The sequence below is a fragment of the Myxocyprinus asiaticus genome, chromosome 2 (assembly GCF_019703515.2).
Source record: "Myxocyprinus asiaticus isolate MX2 ecotype Aquarium Trade chromosome 2, UBuf_Myxa_2, whole genome shotgun sequence".
Taxonomy (NCBI): domain Eukaryota; kingdom Metazoa; phylum Chordata; class Actinopteri; order Cypriniformes; family Catostomidae; genus Myxocyprinus; species Myxocyprinus asiaticus.
Window position 1 is genome coordinate 43,175,098 of NC_059345.1, and position 15,127 is coordinate 43,190,224.

The 15,127-nt window shown below is 40.2% G+C and overlaps 1 protein-coding gene across 1 annotated transcript in view; it reads left to right on the forward strand.

Moving 5' to 3' along the window:
• LOC127451750 (alanine aminotransferase 2-like) overlaps window positions 1-15,127 on the forward strand; it is a 35,017-nt gene that overhangs the window by 16,250 nt on the left and 3,640 nt on the right. The window contains exons 5-10 of the mRNA XM_051716673.1: window positions 6,049-6,292; window positions 6,616-6,695; window positions 10,818-10,954; window positions 11,439-11,613; window positions 11,784-11,939; window positions 13,572-13,684. Coding sequence (XP_051572633.1) covers window positions 6,049-6,292; window positions 6,616-6,695; window positions 10,818-10,954; window positions 11,439-11,613; window positions 11,784-11,939; window positions 13,572-13,684 — 905 coding nt within the window. The remainder of the gene's footprint in view (window positions 1-6,048; window positions 6,293-6,615; window positions 6,696-10,817; window positions 10,955-11,438; window positions 11,614-11,783; window positions 11,940-13,571; window positions 13,685-15,127) is intronic.

Below are 15,127 nucleotides of genomic sequence, written 5' to 3' on the forward strand. Positions count from 1 at the left end.
GTGTGCCAGTAGGGTGTTACCAGGATGACCTGCTCCTCGTCCTTCCTGACCTTGCACAGGGTCTGTGCAAGTAGGCTCACTGGGGGAAACACATATTTGCGCAGGCCAGGGGGCCAGCTGTGTGCCAGCGCGTTTATGCCGAGGGGGGCCTTGGTCAGGGCGTACCAGAGCGGGCAGTGGGAGGATTCTTGGGAGGCGAACAAGTGCACCTCTGCCTGTCCGAATCGACTCCAAATCAGCTGGACCACCTGAGGGTGGAGTCTCCACTCTCCCCTGAGGGTAATCTGCCGTGACAGCACGTCCGCTGTAGTGTTGAGATTGCCCGGGATGTGAGTGGCCCGCAGCGACTTGAAGTGCTGCTGACTCCAGAGGAGGAGACGGCGGGCAAGTTGTGACATACAACAAGAGCGCAGACCACCTTGGCGGTTGACATATGCTACCGTTGCCGTGTTGTCTGCCTGAACACGTGCTTGCCCTGGATCAGTGGCCGAAACCTCCACAGGGCGAGCAGAATTGCCAACAACTCGAGACAGTTGATGTGCCAATGCAGTCGCGGGCCCGTCCACAAGCCGGCGGCTGCATGCCCGTTGCAAACAGCGCCCCTGCCCATTTTGGCAGCGACCGTCGTGACCATGATGCGCCTGGAGACCAGTTCTAGGGTAACACCTGCCTGTAGAAACGAGAGGTCGGTTCAAGGGCTGAAAATACAGTGGCAGACCGGCCTGATGACCACGCGATGTGTCCCGCGGTGCCATGCTCATCTCGGGACTCGAGTCTGAAGCCAATGCTGAAGCGGTCTCATATGCATCAACCCGAGCGGGGTGGCCACAGCTGAGGATGCCATAGGCTCCTGGGGCATCTGAAAGAGTTTCACTGGAACTGCTGTTTTCTGTTTGAACACCTTCAAACAGGCCAGCACCGACTGTGCGCGCTCGTTCGTGAGGCGCACTGTCAAAGAGACTGAGTCCAACTCCAAACCAAGGAAAGAGATGCTCTGAACCGGGAGGAGCTTGCTCTTTTCCCAGTTGACCCGAAACCCTAGTCAGCTGAGGTGTGAGAGCACCAAGTCCTTGTGTGCACACAACATGTCCCGAGAGTGAGCTAGGATTAGCCAATCGTTGAGATAGTTGAAAACGCGAATGCCCACTTCCCTTAACGGGGCAAGGGCTGCCTCTGCGACCTTCGTGAAGACACGAGAAGACAAGGACAGGCCGAAAGGGAGGACCTTGTACTGATACGCCTGACCCTCGAATGCAAACCGCAGGAAGGGTCTGTGTTGAGGTAGAATCGAGACTTGGAAGTACGTGTCCTTCAGGTCTACCGCCACGAACCAATCTTGATGCCGGACGCTCGCCAGAATGCATTTTTGCCGCAAGGTAGCAGGCCAGCCTGGGAGATGGGGGCAGCAAGGAACCGTGTCCTGTCAGCCTCACCCATCTCGACCAGGTTGAGCCAAAGGTGGCGCTCCTGGACCACTAATGTGGACATCGTCCGCCCGAGAGACCGAGCCATGACCTCCGTCGCACAGAGAGCGAGGTCAGTCACCGAGCGCAGTTCCTGCATCAATCCCGGGGCGGAACTACCCTCATGCAGTTCCTTTAGCGCCTTGGCGGACTTGCAGGAGAGCCATAGCGTGCAGGGCTGAGGTGGCTTGTTCAGCGGCGCCGCGAGTCCAGGAACCAATCATTGAGGGTTCAGGGAAGAGCGAAGTGTTCCACTCTAGCCGACGCTCACGGCTGCCCGGGAAAGCATGTCGTCATCTCCTCGTCAGCCTGTGACTGGGCAGTCCTCCCCGTAGGGAGGAGCCCAGCTGAGGCTTCCACGTCTGACTGGATGAGCCCGCTCTCCGATCCTGTGCTCGAGAGCTCATCAGTTTCGCGGGCTCCGAATAAGAGGTTGAACTCGCCATGAGACGAGCCGGCGGACTCATCCGGAAGCCCGATCGGGGCAGACGAGCGTGCTGGGGAATGGGAGGTCCGCGGGTGGATGCCCGGCGGAGGCGATCCCATTGGGGTCCCCAAATCGCCCCCAGTGCTAGCCGCATTGGCCTCATACCTGTGGGTAAAAGGGCCAAGGCAGGGAACCTCTGGGGTAGCTTGCTTTCTTACGAAGGCGAGCCGCGACCGCATCGTTGCCATGGACATGTCCTCTCAATGAGCAGTGCCCAGACACGAAAGACAGTGATCGTGACCGTCAGAAGGCGAGAGATAATGAGCGCAACCAGGAATAACACACAAAGGAAAGGCATCTTTAAAAAGACGTGTCTTTAAAAAGACGTTCCGTGTGTGCCGCTCTTTTAGCGAAATATACTCTTTTAGAGAAATATACTCTTATTTCTGCCAAAGCGCCCAGGGGCATTCTCTGCAGTGCACCAGTGCAGAGGAGGGAGAAGCTGCTGAAATGCGCCGTCAGATCCAGCAGAGTTGAATGAACAGTCGTGGGAATTCAGCTCAGTGAGCATGACCGTTCGGCTCCGAAGAGAAAATCTGAATGAGTGGTTGCATACCAGCTCCTTTTATACCCATATGTCCAGGGGAGTGGCATGTAAATACCACTCGCCAATTTTCATTGGCCTTTTATCAAAGACCAGAGGTGTCTCGGGCTCCCAAGAGTGACCCCTAGTGTCACTACATTGACACAACGTCGAGTGAGTGACAGATAGGGAACTAAACGTTTATCCAGTCAGAATTTAATCATTGATGCTTACAAGCAAAGTGTGACAACTGTTTCACAAATCATATGCCCAAAGCAGTGAGTGAGTCTGAGCTCCACCCCATCAGGCCTTCAGAATTTCTTCAGAATCCCTCAACAGTGCAAATGAATGAGCAACTAAAGTCAGATTGTCAGATTCATCAGCCAATCAGATTGATTTATTTGTTCTTGGTGGGTGTGATCTTTAGGATATGTCCTGGTCGAGGCCTTCTAGCTGGCCTTGAGTTATGCAATCACGCTTTAAGTGATATACGTAATTTGAAAGTGAAGAGCGCGAGATTGTCATCACTGCTGCTATCGCCGTTGAGAAAGAGATCCTTATGGATTTAAAAACACAAGATGTTCTGCATGACCGTGTGATTGCTTAATTTATTAAACAGGAAAGGAGGGCTGATTTTCACTTCAAGCAATTTGGTATGTGCTTTTTGCCTTGTTATAGCAACATCAAGAGTTTTCTAAGTGTAAATTAGGCTGCTGGAGCATTCAGTGTCGGATCAAGTTTTGAAAAGTAGTGTTGCGTTCCGTTCAACTCAGAAAGTCGGATTTTACAACTTCCTACTAGGAAAAGTGCAATGGAATGCATCTTGAAGTCAGAATTACAACTTGTAGGCTCATGCAGAAATTCACAACTCCGATTTCACAGAGATGCAGGGGCATGATGTCACACAAACATGTCGACACTCAGGGAGATATACAAAGTGATAAACATTCACTTTATTAAGTAATATCGATAAATGAGTTTGTTTGCACAGTACATGATATTAAAGCTTGTTTAACAAACGCCTGCAGAAACAGGTGTATAAAACATTATAATCTCTTTTGATAATCATACACCTGAAGCACAAATGCTAGCGCTGCAGCATTGTTTATCAGTTGGGTTGCTAGTAGACATCTCTAATGAGAGTCAATCCCCTGCTAAGCTAATGGGAGCGCTGCAGTTTTGTTTCCTTAAACGTCATCTTCCGAATATCGGGGAGTGGAATGCATTTATGGTCAGAGATATCAACAGGGTTGGGAAGGTTACTTTTGAAAGTATTCCACTACAGATTACAGAATACATACTGTAAAATGTAATTTGTAACGTATTTCGTTAGATTACTCAAGGTCAGTAACGTATTCTAAATACTTTGGATTACTTCTTCAGCACTGGTAGATTTTTTCACTTGTTTTGACTATAAAAACTCTGCCAGTACAGTAAGACAAAATACACATGTTAAAAATACATTCTCTGAAAAACCTAAATATCTTATGCAGTGTTGTTTCTAAAACAAGATAAATCAAATTGATCTTGTTTTAAGGATTTTTAGGTTTTAGGAAAACAACACAAAAATTATTGTCAAGAATATGATTTACTTACTAGAAAAAAAGAAATTATGATCCAACGTGAATTTTCTTGATAAAAAATATGATCATGCCTGGTAACGTGCATGTAAAATGGCTAGAAATAGCATTTTAGCTTAGCGTAAAGCTGACAATTTACACAAGGTTTATTTCTATTTCTTCTGTTCCAAACTTACTTCAAACTTACTTCTCTGTCTGCTCGTATGAATGTAACACATCATAAGAAAGTGTTTCACTGCTGTTTATATGTATAAATGTTTTCCATCTGAAAGGACTAAATATTAAATGAAATAAATGACAATAAAATGCAAAGTAATCTCTTCAGTAATCAAAATACTTTTTGAATGTAACTGTATTCTAATTACCAATTATTTAAATTGTAACTGTAGTGGAATACAGTTACTTATATTTTGTATTTTAAATGTGTATTCCCGTTACATGTATTCCGTTACTCCCCAACCCTGGATATCATGTAGGAATATCCCTCATCCAACTTGAATGGAATGCAGCATAACCGTGTACCCTGACGAAACAATTTATTGCAAGCAACATTTAAATCACAAATATTATTAGACAGATTTTTCCAGGTATTATAGACCTCCTTGGTAGATTCATATGGAAAATTATGATTTTTGAATGTCTGTTTGGGAGACGTTCATTTCACGAAACAGTCATACTGCAGTTAAAATTAGGCTTGTTTGAGCATTAAGTGTCGTTTCAAGTTCTGCCTTTCGTGCGTGGACATGTTTTTAAAATGTCAGTTGGTATTATTCGTTGACTGCCACATAATGTATGATGCCCAAAGGCATAGGGTGTCTTATTCATTGTGAAACTGTGTTTTCTTAATGGGATGAATCACACTGAAGGCCTAGACTTTTTACACTGTGTTTGTGTGAAGTGTGTCGCACCAGCATCTCCGCGAAATCAGAGTTTAAAATTTCCACACCACTTTCCAAGTTGGAATTCTGACTTCAAGTGGTGTTCCTTTTCCTAGTAGGAAGTTGGAATATCCTACTTTCCTAGTTGAATGGAACGCGGCATAATTTTAATTATAGTGTACTTTAAGAAAGTACACTGGTTAGGTGCTTGTTTGTTGAATCCTAAAAGCTAAAGTAAAAAACAGACATATATCAAATTATGTTTCTTTTTATTAGATAATATACAATATTGTACAAAATGTATCATATTTTAATACTGAACACTTTTTTTTATTCATCGATGCAAATTTTGCGAGCTGGAGAATCTCTGTAGGCTGGTGTTAATGTCGTAAATGAGTCATACCTATCGCTTCATTCTCTACTCCGACTTCTCTTATAAAACTGCAATTTTATCGTAGTAAACTCCACACATAGTTTCTCTCAAAAGGATTGTTTAGTGTAAAACATGTTGAAGATTAGTGGACAGGTGGTCAGTTCAGTAAGTGGTGAGCTGTTTCCTCACAAAAGCAGTTTATTCAGCACACTGAAGCATCTCCTCCATAGACATCCATTAAAAAAAAAAAAAAACGGCCTCTTGTCTACTCACCTGTGTACTGCTGCATTATGCGTTTTGATGCTAGGCTCCCCTTTACAATGGCTCTGGTCAAACACCTGCTAAGCTAATGGGAGCGTTACAGTTTTGTTTCCTTAAACGCCATCTTCCGAGCATCTGGCAATGGAATGCATTTATGGTCGGAGAGCGGAGAAATCAGTTAGGAATATACCACATCCGACTTGAATGGAATGCAGCATTAGTGTATACTTCTTCTAATCTGCATTTGTAAAAGCTATACTACTTTGCCACTTAATTTGCAACGATCAAAATTTCTCTGTTTGCATTTGAAGAAAGCATGAAATAAGTGCGACTACATGGTACTTTCAATTAGTACATAGATATGTTAATGTAATTGTATTATACTTATCATGAAATAAATGTATTATTAAATAAAATTTGGTATATTACTTTTTCACTAGGGTGATTAGGTCTGCATAGATGTATGTTAATTTTATTTTGCAGACTATTCTGCGACTGCTGGTGTCTGGGAAAGGCTCTTCTCGGACTGGTGTAATGATCCCCATCCCTCAGTACCCTCTCTACTCCGCTGCTATCTCAGAGATCAGCTCAGTACAGATCAACTACTACTTAGATGAGGACAACTGCTGGGCTCTGGACATCAATGAACTTCACAGAGCCTATCAGGCTGCCAAACAGCACTGCCAGCCCCGGGTCATTTGCATCATCAACCCTGGCAACCCTACTGGTAGGAACATTATTAAGCTTTTTAATCATGTGTACTTGGAAACATAATACCACATGGTTATTTAGATCCAATAGCATATGCACTGGAAAGATTCAAATGCGTCAACTGATTTTGAAAGACCTTGGGTCATGCAATCAAGAACTTTCTCTGAAATTTGTTATGCAAGAGCCAGTTCTTTGACCCTATGCGTTATTATAAATGATCATTTGATGGTGTTTAGAGAATGCTGTATCTCATCATAATACAGTGTAGTGCAGGGGGACTGGTGAAGATGTTAAATTTCTGTTGCCCTTTTTCTTTCACCCCTCTTTAACCTTTCACAGGTCAGGTCCAGAGTAAAAAATGCATTGAAGAAGTCTTGCACTTTGCCTATGAGGAGAATCTCTTTGTTATGTCAGATGAGGTAATCATTTGAGCTTTAGTATATATTGCTCTTAGTTAGGGCTGGGTGATATATCGAAAATCTACTCAAACTCAAAACTGGAAAAACATTACTCACAAACTACTCTAATAAAGGGGCGGTCACACTAGGCTTTAAGCACGCACATTTTTTTTGGACAATGCAACAGAACAGGATATGTTACACGGGAGAGCTTCTGGTTTTAGTAAATAACACTTCACAAATAACTTAAATATTATAATAAAAATGTTAAAATATGCCGTCTACTCACTTTCCAGCAAAAAAATAAAACAAAAAAAACACAGCGTTTAAATATGTATCATTTGAATTGAGCCAAGAGGTCAGTGTGTGATATTTTGATCTACTACTGGCCACGCATCCTCTCGTCATGCAGATTCGCAGTTCAGAGTTCACCAAACTTGAACTTTCGTATGCAGTGTTGTGCGAAATTTCTTCACCTGAGCTTGCGTTTCCAGTCTCCCGCGTTCAGATGCGTTTGAATGGGAGTGAATGTCACGCGAAGTGTAGTGTGACCACCCCTTTATTCAGAAAATGTTCGCAATGATTTTGTAGGCGATATAAAATTAATCAACATTGTTAAAATTGCAATGCATTTTTTGGCCATTAAAGGAATGTGTAACGTTCTGTAACGTCTGTAGCATTGCTGCTGGCACTGGCAATGACAAAGACGATGACCATGAAGTAAAGAACCCAAATGCAAATTTATTCCAACAGTGTAATCCATAAACCCTAACTACACATGTAAATAAAACATAAACATTGGCTTGACATAAACTTAAACTAACAACCAATGTTACAACAACAAACAATACCTGACAATGGAACATGGAAAACATGAGGGTTAAATACATGACATGGGAGAACACATGATAAAGATAACCAACAAACACTAAGAACTCTAAACAAGATAACTAGACAATAAACCAATGAAAACAAGACACATGAACATGGAGGGAAACATGAAATCACATGACAAGGGAACCACATGACATGAAACAGGAACTAGATTTTCAAAATAAAAGACATGAAAAATATGAACCAACAAAATACACATGACAGAATGTTACTGGTTCAATACAAGTTAAGCTCAATCGACAGCATTTGTGGCGTAATGTTGGTTATCACATAAATTAATTTTTGGATCATCCTCCATTTAAAAAATATTGAAATAAAAAATACTAAATCGCTTTAACAGGCACTTACAATGGAAGTAAATGGTACCAGACGCAAACACATCTTAAGCCACAAGATGAATATGATATGTGTTAACATGATAAAATTGCTCACTAACCTTATTTGTGTAAAGTTATATCCAACTCCATGTTTATGATGATGCAATGCCAGTAAACCTCAATCCCGGTAAGTGATTCTATCACACTAAAATCATGTAGAACAGATATTTTATCACACAGAAATCATGTTAGCACATATAATGTTTACGTCTATTGGCTATACTTTTGAAACTGTGAATTTTAATGTTTATGGACTGACCCCAAAATGATTTTCTGTGGTAATCAACATTATGCCTCAAACACTGTCAACTGAGCTCCATTTTCCTAAAGATTAGTTTCTACAAATTTTCTATTAGACAAGTTTTGTAATCATTCAATGTTTCGTGACTTGGAAATGTTTTAATATTGAATGTCTTATTCAAACTTCAGTAGCAAATGGCATTGGAGTTTGCAAAGTTTGATTTTAATCTCTGTGAATCGGTTCTGTCCATTTCCAATTAATTGATTCAGAATTCTGATTTAGTGATTTGTTTGGGTCAGCACTCTAAAAATGTACACGGAAGTATCAATGTGGCATTTTTCATCTATTAAAATGTTTAATATAAAATACAGTATGTTGCAGTTTAGTACTGTTATATTGGTGCATATAAATGAAAATGATAAAATATTCTTTCTTTAGTTCATTTAGTGTAAAACCGTGTGGAAAACTAATTTTTATGCATAACTAAATTTCTTCATTTATTTTAGTTGCTTACATTAATTACTTACATAGTCGATTGTTTAAAAACAGTCAATGATCAGGACCATTTATTTCTTGTCAAAAGGGTGGCTGAAAAACCAGTCTGAAAATTGACCCACAACTCATGCAGTGTGTGAAAGAAAATGTCTCTTGTGTGGAATTACTTTGGATTGGGTGAAAATGACAGCAGAATTGCAATTTTTAAGCTTTACACTGCCAGAATTTCATAAGGTGGAAATACTGTTAAAGAGCACCTATTATGGTTTTTCAAATATTACCTTTCATGTAGTGTTTTATAGCTGTTTGTGAATGTAAAAAAGTCTCAAAGTTTAAAAAATCAAAGTGCACTAAATATGGAGTTATTGACTCCCAAAAGAAAGAACCGATTCTGAACACCTGAAACGAGTCATTAGTAATTCCTGACTTACTTCCTGTACTAACCTATGTAATTTGGTAACAAAAAACCCGCCTCTGGTCTTCATTGGCTGCTCGCGAACAGCTTTGACCCGCCCTCAAACACTACACTAAGCGGTAGACCAATCACAACAGACTGGGACATCTGACCAATCAGAGCAGAGTAGGTTCTCTGAAAGGAGGAGTTTAGAATTAATCCTTTAGAACAGATCATTGAAGGAGTCGTTTTTGACACTGGGAAAAAAAGGTAATGCTGCAATTAAAATTATATGCAAATTAAAGTGTTTTTTGACCTTGGATGCATGTAAATCTATTGTATGAGACCTTTAAAACAAAATTAGGCACGTTTAAAAACCATAATAGATGCTCTTTAAAACTTTTAACACAACTAATATGATTACTTCCACACTTCCAATATTCAGTTAATGTTAGTTAAGAACATTCAGAAATCTAATCAATTTAATGTGAGCCTGACAGGAGACAACTGAGAATTCAGTTAATGTCAGCTAATAATGTGCTTTTATTTTGAGTGCTTTTAACTGAGACCGCTTACTCTGAAACATGGAAGACATGTAGAGAGAAAGAGAATAAATGTATTTACATTTCTTTTGAAGTTGGTTAATTAATTATCAGTGATTTGCATCAAAGTAGCATACACCGATCAGCAACAACATTAAAACCACCTGCCTAATATTGTGTAGGTCCCCCTCATGCCGCCAAACAGCGCCAACCCGCATCTCAGAATAGCATTCTGAGATGCTATTTTTCTCACCACAATTTTACAGAGCGGTTATCTCAGTTACCTTACACTTTATTAGTACTAACCAGTCTTGCCATTCTCTGCTGACCTCTCTCATCAACAAGGCATTTCCGTCCACAGAACTGCCTCTCACTGGATGTTTTTTGTTTTTCGCACCATTCGGAGTAAATTCTAGGAGATCAGCAGTTACAGAAATAATCAAACCAGCCCATCTGGCACCAACAATCATGCCACTGTCCAAATCACTGAGATCAAATTTTTTCCCATTCTGATGATTGATGTGAACGTTAACTGAACCTGACCCGTATCTGCATGATTTTATGCATTGGACTGCTGCCACATGATTGGCTGATAAGATAATCGCATGGATGATTGTTGGTGCCAGATGGGCTGATTTGAGTATTTCTGTAACTGCTGATCTCCTGGGATTTCACACACAACAGTCTCTAGAATTTACCCAGAATGGTGCCAAAAACAAAAAACATCCAGTGAGTGTCAGTTCTGTGGACGGAAATGCCTTGTTGATGAGAGAAGTCAAATGAGAATGGCCAGACTGGTTCGAGCTAATAAAGTCTACGGTAACTCAGATAACCGCTCTGTACAATTGTGGTGAGAAGAATATGCTATTGTTGGTGGTTGGTGCTGTTTTGGCGGCACGAGGGGGACCTACACAATATTAGGCAGGTGGTTTTAATGTTGTGGCTGATTGGTGCAGAAAAGCAGAACCACCAACTATTGGCCTCCGAACACACATTTTGTATTGTGTATCCCTAATCAAAAGGGAGGACAATATTGAGCATTTTTTAGCTATATCCCCCAGCCCTGTTCTTAGTCATACTTCTCTTAAAACACATTTAATGTGCACGTGCCTCAACTACCTAAATTCTGCTCTAATTTGAAATGCATGACTTCTACATGACCACCACGTTCTCTGTGTTGGTTTGTGCTGTTATTGGCAGGTGTATCAGGACAATGTATACGCTCCTGACTGTCAGTTTCACTCCTTCAAGAAGGTGCTATATGAGATGGGTGCTGAGTACTTTAACAGTGTGGAGCTCGTCTCCTTCCATTCCACCTCCAAAGGGTACACGGGAGAGTGAGTATCCCTATCCATGACCCTTTGCTGTGGTGAGCATGTGCATGTTTAATCCGATATGGCCTCTACAAGATCAACTTTCACTGGGACACATTCACATGGCATAACCACAATATCCTGAAATATATTTAGAAGTCATCTGGCTTTGTAATGTACGAATATCAATCTGGTTATTGCCATTTGTAAGGACAATCTTAACTGGTTACAGTTTTAGAAGCAGCCCAGGAACTTTAGACATTAAATCCAATATTTGTTAAAAGAGTAACTACAATTCCTCTGTTCAAGACAATTCAGAGTATGGTTCGTCCATTACAACATGGTTTAATAAAGTTGTAACACCATGCAGAATGTGTTCTGATTGGTATAAAAACATCTGTCATTGTTTCTGTGATGAGCCCAAAGAATTAGGCATTTGGCTAATGAATATGGCTATGGCAACATCGCCTACGATTCGGAGAACTAATTTTACATGTCCTTCCACAAGGTGTGGCTTCAGGGGTGGATATATGGAGGTGGTCAACATGGATCCTGAAATCAAGGTTCAGTTGGAGAAACTTATATCAGTGAGACTATGTCCCCCCTTGGCCGGACAGGTTGCGATGGATGTCATTGTCAACCCTCCACAACCAGAAGAGCCCTCGTTCAACCAATTCCACCAGGTCAGTCATCTAGTGTAGATTCTAGAGCAGTCCAAAGACAATGCATGGGACAATAGCTTCATTGTTGTGCAGTTTTTGGTATGTAAATCTGTAATTCTTATCATTTAGGCATTCCAGAAGCATACTTTGGCTTTAACTGGGCGTAAATGTGTTTGTCTGATCTCTCGTAGGAGAAATCTGCTGTGCTGGATGCATTAGCAGAGAAAGCAAAGCTAACTGAGCAGATCCTGAATGCAGTTCCAGGAATCAAGTGTAATCCCGTCCAGGGGGCCATGTACGCCTTCCCCCGCATCTTTATCCCTCCTAAGGCAGTGGAGAAAGCCAATGCAAGTGCTCCTACTTCGGCTTGCTTGTGTAGTCCTATTGCTTTTGGTAGCCTGAACTTAGATGTCCACTACTTTCCAAGACACCCTTTATTGTTCACGGATTCATCTGACAAGCAGGGCTGTAACCAGGGTTTGAAAATTAGTGAGGTCTGGGGTGGGGTGCCAAGAATTGTACCAAAATTACAGTTATGTTTTTACCAATGCTGTTGTGAAACGTTAGCTACTAAAATTTATGAAATTGCATAGCCATCGTCATGGCCAGTGTTTGCATATTTGACATATTTCATACTGTAGTCTGTACTAAAGATGGTGTACTAGTGTAGTGTGCTACTGTTTTTAAACGTTTCAGATAATGTCATGATTATCAGGGCCAGATTAAGACTCCTTAGTGCCCCTGGGCATGAAGATATTAGAGTTTTCTTATAGAAGATATAAGACTTTTATTTTTCATCAGTGACTCATGTGCTATTTTCCATGTTTTCTAAAGTAATACAGTAGCTGTGTGTGAGGAACAAACCAAAATTACAAAACTGTTTTCATTGGTGCTTGACGGCTCAAAACTGAATCCTCCAAAAAGTTATAGGGTTAGTTCACCCAAAAATGAAAATTCCCTCATCATATACTCACCCTCATAACATCCCAGATGTGTATGACTTTCTTTCTTCTGCAGAGCACAAATATTTTTAGAAGAGTATTTCAGCTCTGTTGGTCCATACAATGCAAGTGAAGGTTGACCAGCAGTTTGAAGGTCCAAAAAGCACATAAAAGCAGCATAAAAGTAATCCATATGACTCCAGTGGTTTAATAAATGTCTTCTGAAGCAATGCAATCATTGTGGGTGAGAAACAGATCAATGTTTAAATCCATTTTACTATAAATCTCCATTTTCACTTCCACTTTCAGAACATGAAAAGGAAAGTGGAGATTTATTGTAAAAAAAAAAAAAAAAAAAAAAAAAAGGACTTAAATATTGATCTGTTTCTTACCCACACCTATCATATTGCTTCTGATGATATAGATTTAACCACTAGAGTGGTATGGATTACTTTTATTCTCCATTTATCTGCTTTTTGACCTTCAAATATTTGAATAAATATTGACTTAAAGCACTGTATCATGAACTTCTCAGATATGAACAGACCAGACCATGCGTGTGTTGTGTTGTTCAGTTTTAGCTTCAAATTTTACTTTTGAATATGAAAAATTTACCAAGGTCCGGACCTCGGTTACCTCATAGCTTGTTACGTCCATGCTGACAAGGTGTGACCAGTAAAACCAGTTTACTAGGCTGTGCCCACTAATCTCCTAACCCAAATGAAAACCAAAATCCAACTTTGCAAACATCTCTTTTGATGTTAGCCATGAAGTGCAGACATTTCCGCTGCTTGATTTCATGAATGAAATGCCATTTCAAACATACACCGATATTCCTGCTCAAATAAATCCTAAAGCAGTTTAGAATTTAATGTATATTCGTTTTCAGAAAAGATAGTTATAAAATTATCCTTGGGATGTTTACTTTGAAAGCTACTCTTCTACTCGGCTCGGCTTTTACATAACACTTTAGTCTTCAAACCTTTGTATCTTACAACTCAAAAATGTGACTGATTTGACTGTTTTGGCTTTTGGCAGGCCCTAGGAATGCAGCCTGACATGCTCTACTGCCTGAGGTTGCTGGAGGAGACAGGAATCTGTGTCGTTCCTGGTAGTGGCTTTGGGCAGAAAGATGGCACATTCCATTTCAGGTAAACCTGCTCTTGTTGATTATCAAACAAACGTGAACCATTTTCATTTGATTTCAGATGATTTCTTTGCACAAGTTTTGAAGCATGAAATTGCCAAAATAATGACTATTTTCAAACAGATTTTTTGAACATTCCCTCCCATCAAAATGGGTAGTCCCGGCATAAACGCACGCCATTGGTTGAGCCAATGTTGCTATATCAGATAGGGATGTGCACGAATAATGGACTAATCATTCAGCTAGTTGACTATTAAAAACACTACTTGAATATCGTAAATAGATTTTTCTTTTCACATTTGCCTGTGTGAGCAACGCTGAAATATCCTGTACTTTTGCTCTGGATCTGAACAAATATCACAGTTACAATTGAGTCCATTGGAGGGAGCTGTGGGTGTGTGTCGTCAAGGTGTTGGATATGAGAAGGAGACTTGATGGTGTCTGGCAATGCTTGTAATATTTAGATTCTTATTGAATTCTAATCTATTAAAATTGGATTCTTGTTAGAGTCAAGCATACGAATGGACAAGGATCTGTTTTTTATGGTGGAATGTAAATACAAAGCGGTACAAGAAACTCGGAAGCTTATCCGACCGGTATGTTTGTTAAATATTTGAACATGGGTAGAGCGCATTTTATAAAAAGCCAACTTTCACCTCATGTTTTTCTGAATAATATGTACAAATTATAAAAATGTGACTCAGAGTTTATGTGCATTACCCCAATGCCATCAATATTGTTTGTTTTTTTAAGTAAGCTCCGGGTGAGTGCAAATGTTTTTTTTTTTTTTTACGGTTATTTTAGAATCTTTTTTATTATCAATTAAAACAAAATATATATGCATGTTCATTTCATTTTTTTTTTTTTTTTTTAAAAGAAAGGCATAGTTTGTTGAAGTTAGCTTATTTTGAAATCGTTCTTGGTAACGTTTGTGAGTAAAACAAAATATAAATTTCACGTACGTGTTATACTTCATATTTTAATTTACAAGTAATTGATTACTTGTTTAGTTTTTTTGTGGGTTAGAGTACTCGACAACAAAATTACTCAAATGCCTTTCCTTAATTTCAGACTGGTTTGGATACCAAAACAACAGAGCAATGTTTTGCTAGCGCTACAGCGTTTAAACTTCACAGATGGCTTACTTATCTTTGTGTCTGCATATTAAGCTGGATAAGAGAAAATATTTTAACATGGACAAGCCACCTTTCAGCTTGTATCTGCATATTAAACAACAGTTGAATTTGCAATCAAAAACTTTGTGGAATGACTCCATCTAATTCTTCTCATTCTTCTCAATGTACCACATTGGATTGCAAGCATGAGTTCAATGCGAGTGACAGAAGTCCAAAACCTTCTTTTAAGAACATTTATTTAAGCAAAAAGTTCTAGAAAATGTTGTCTTGCACACATCAGTCCTAGAGAGATGAGGTTAAAATTTAAAAGT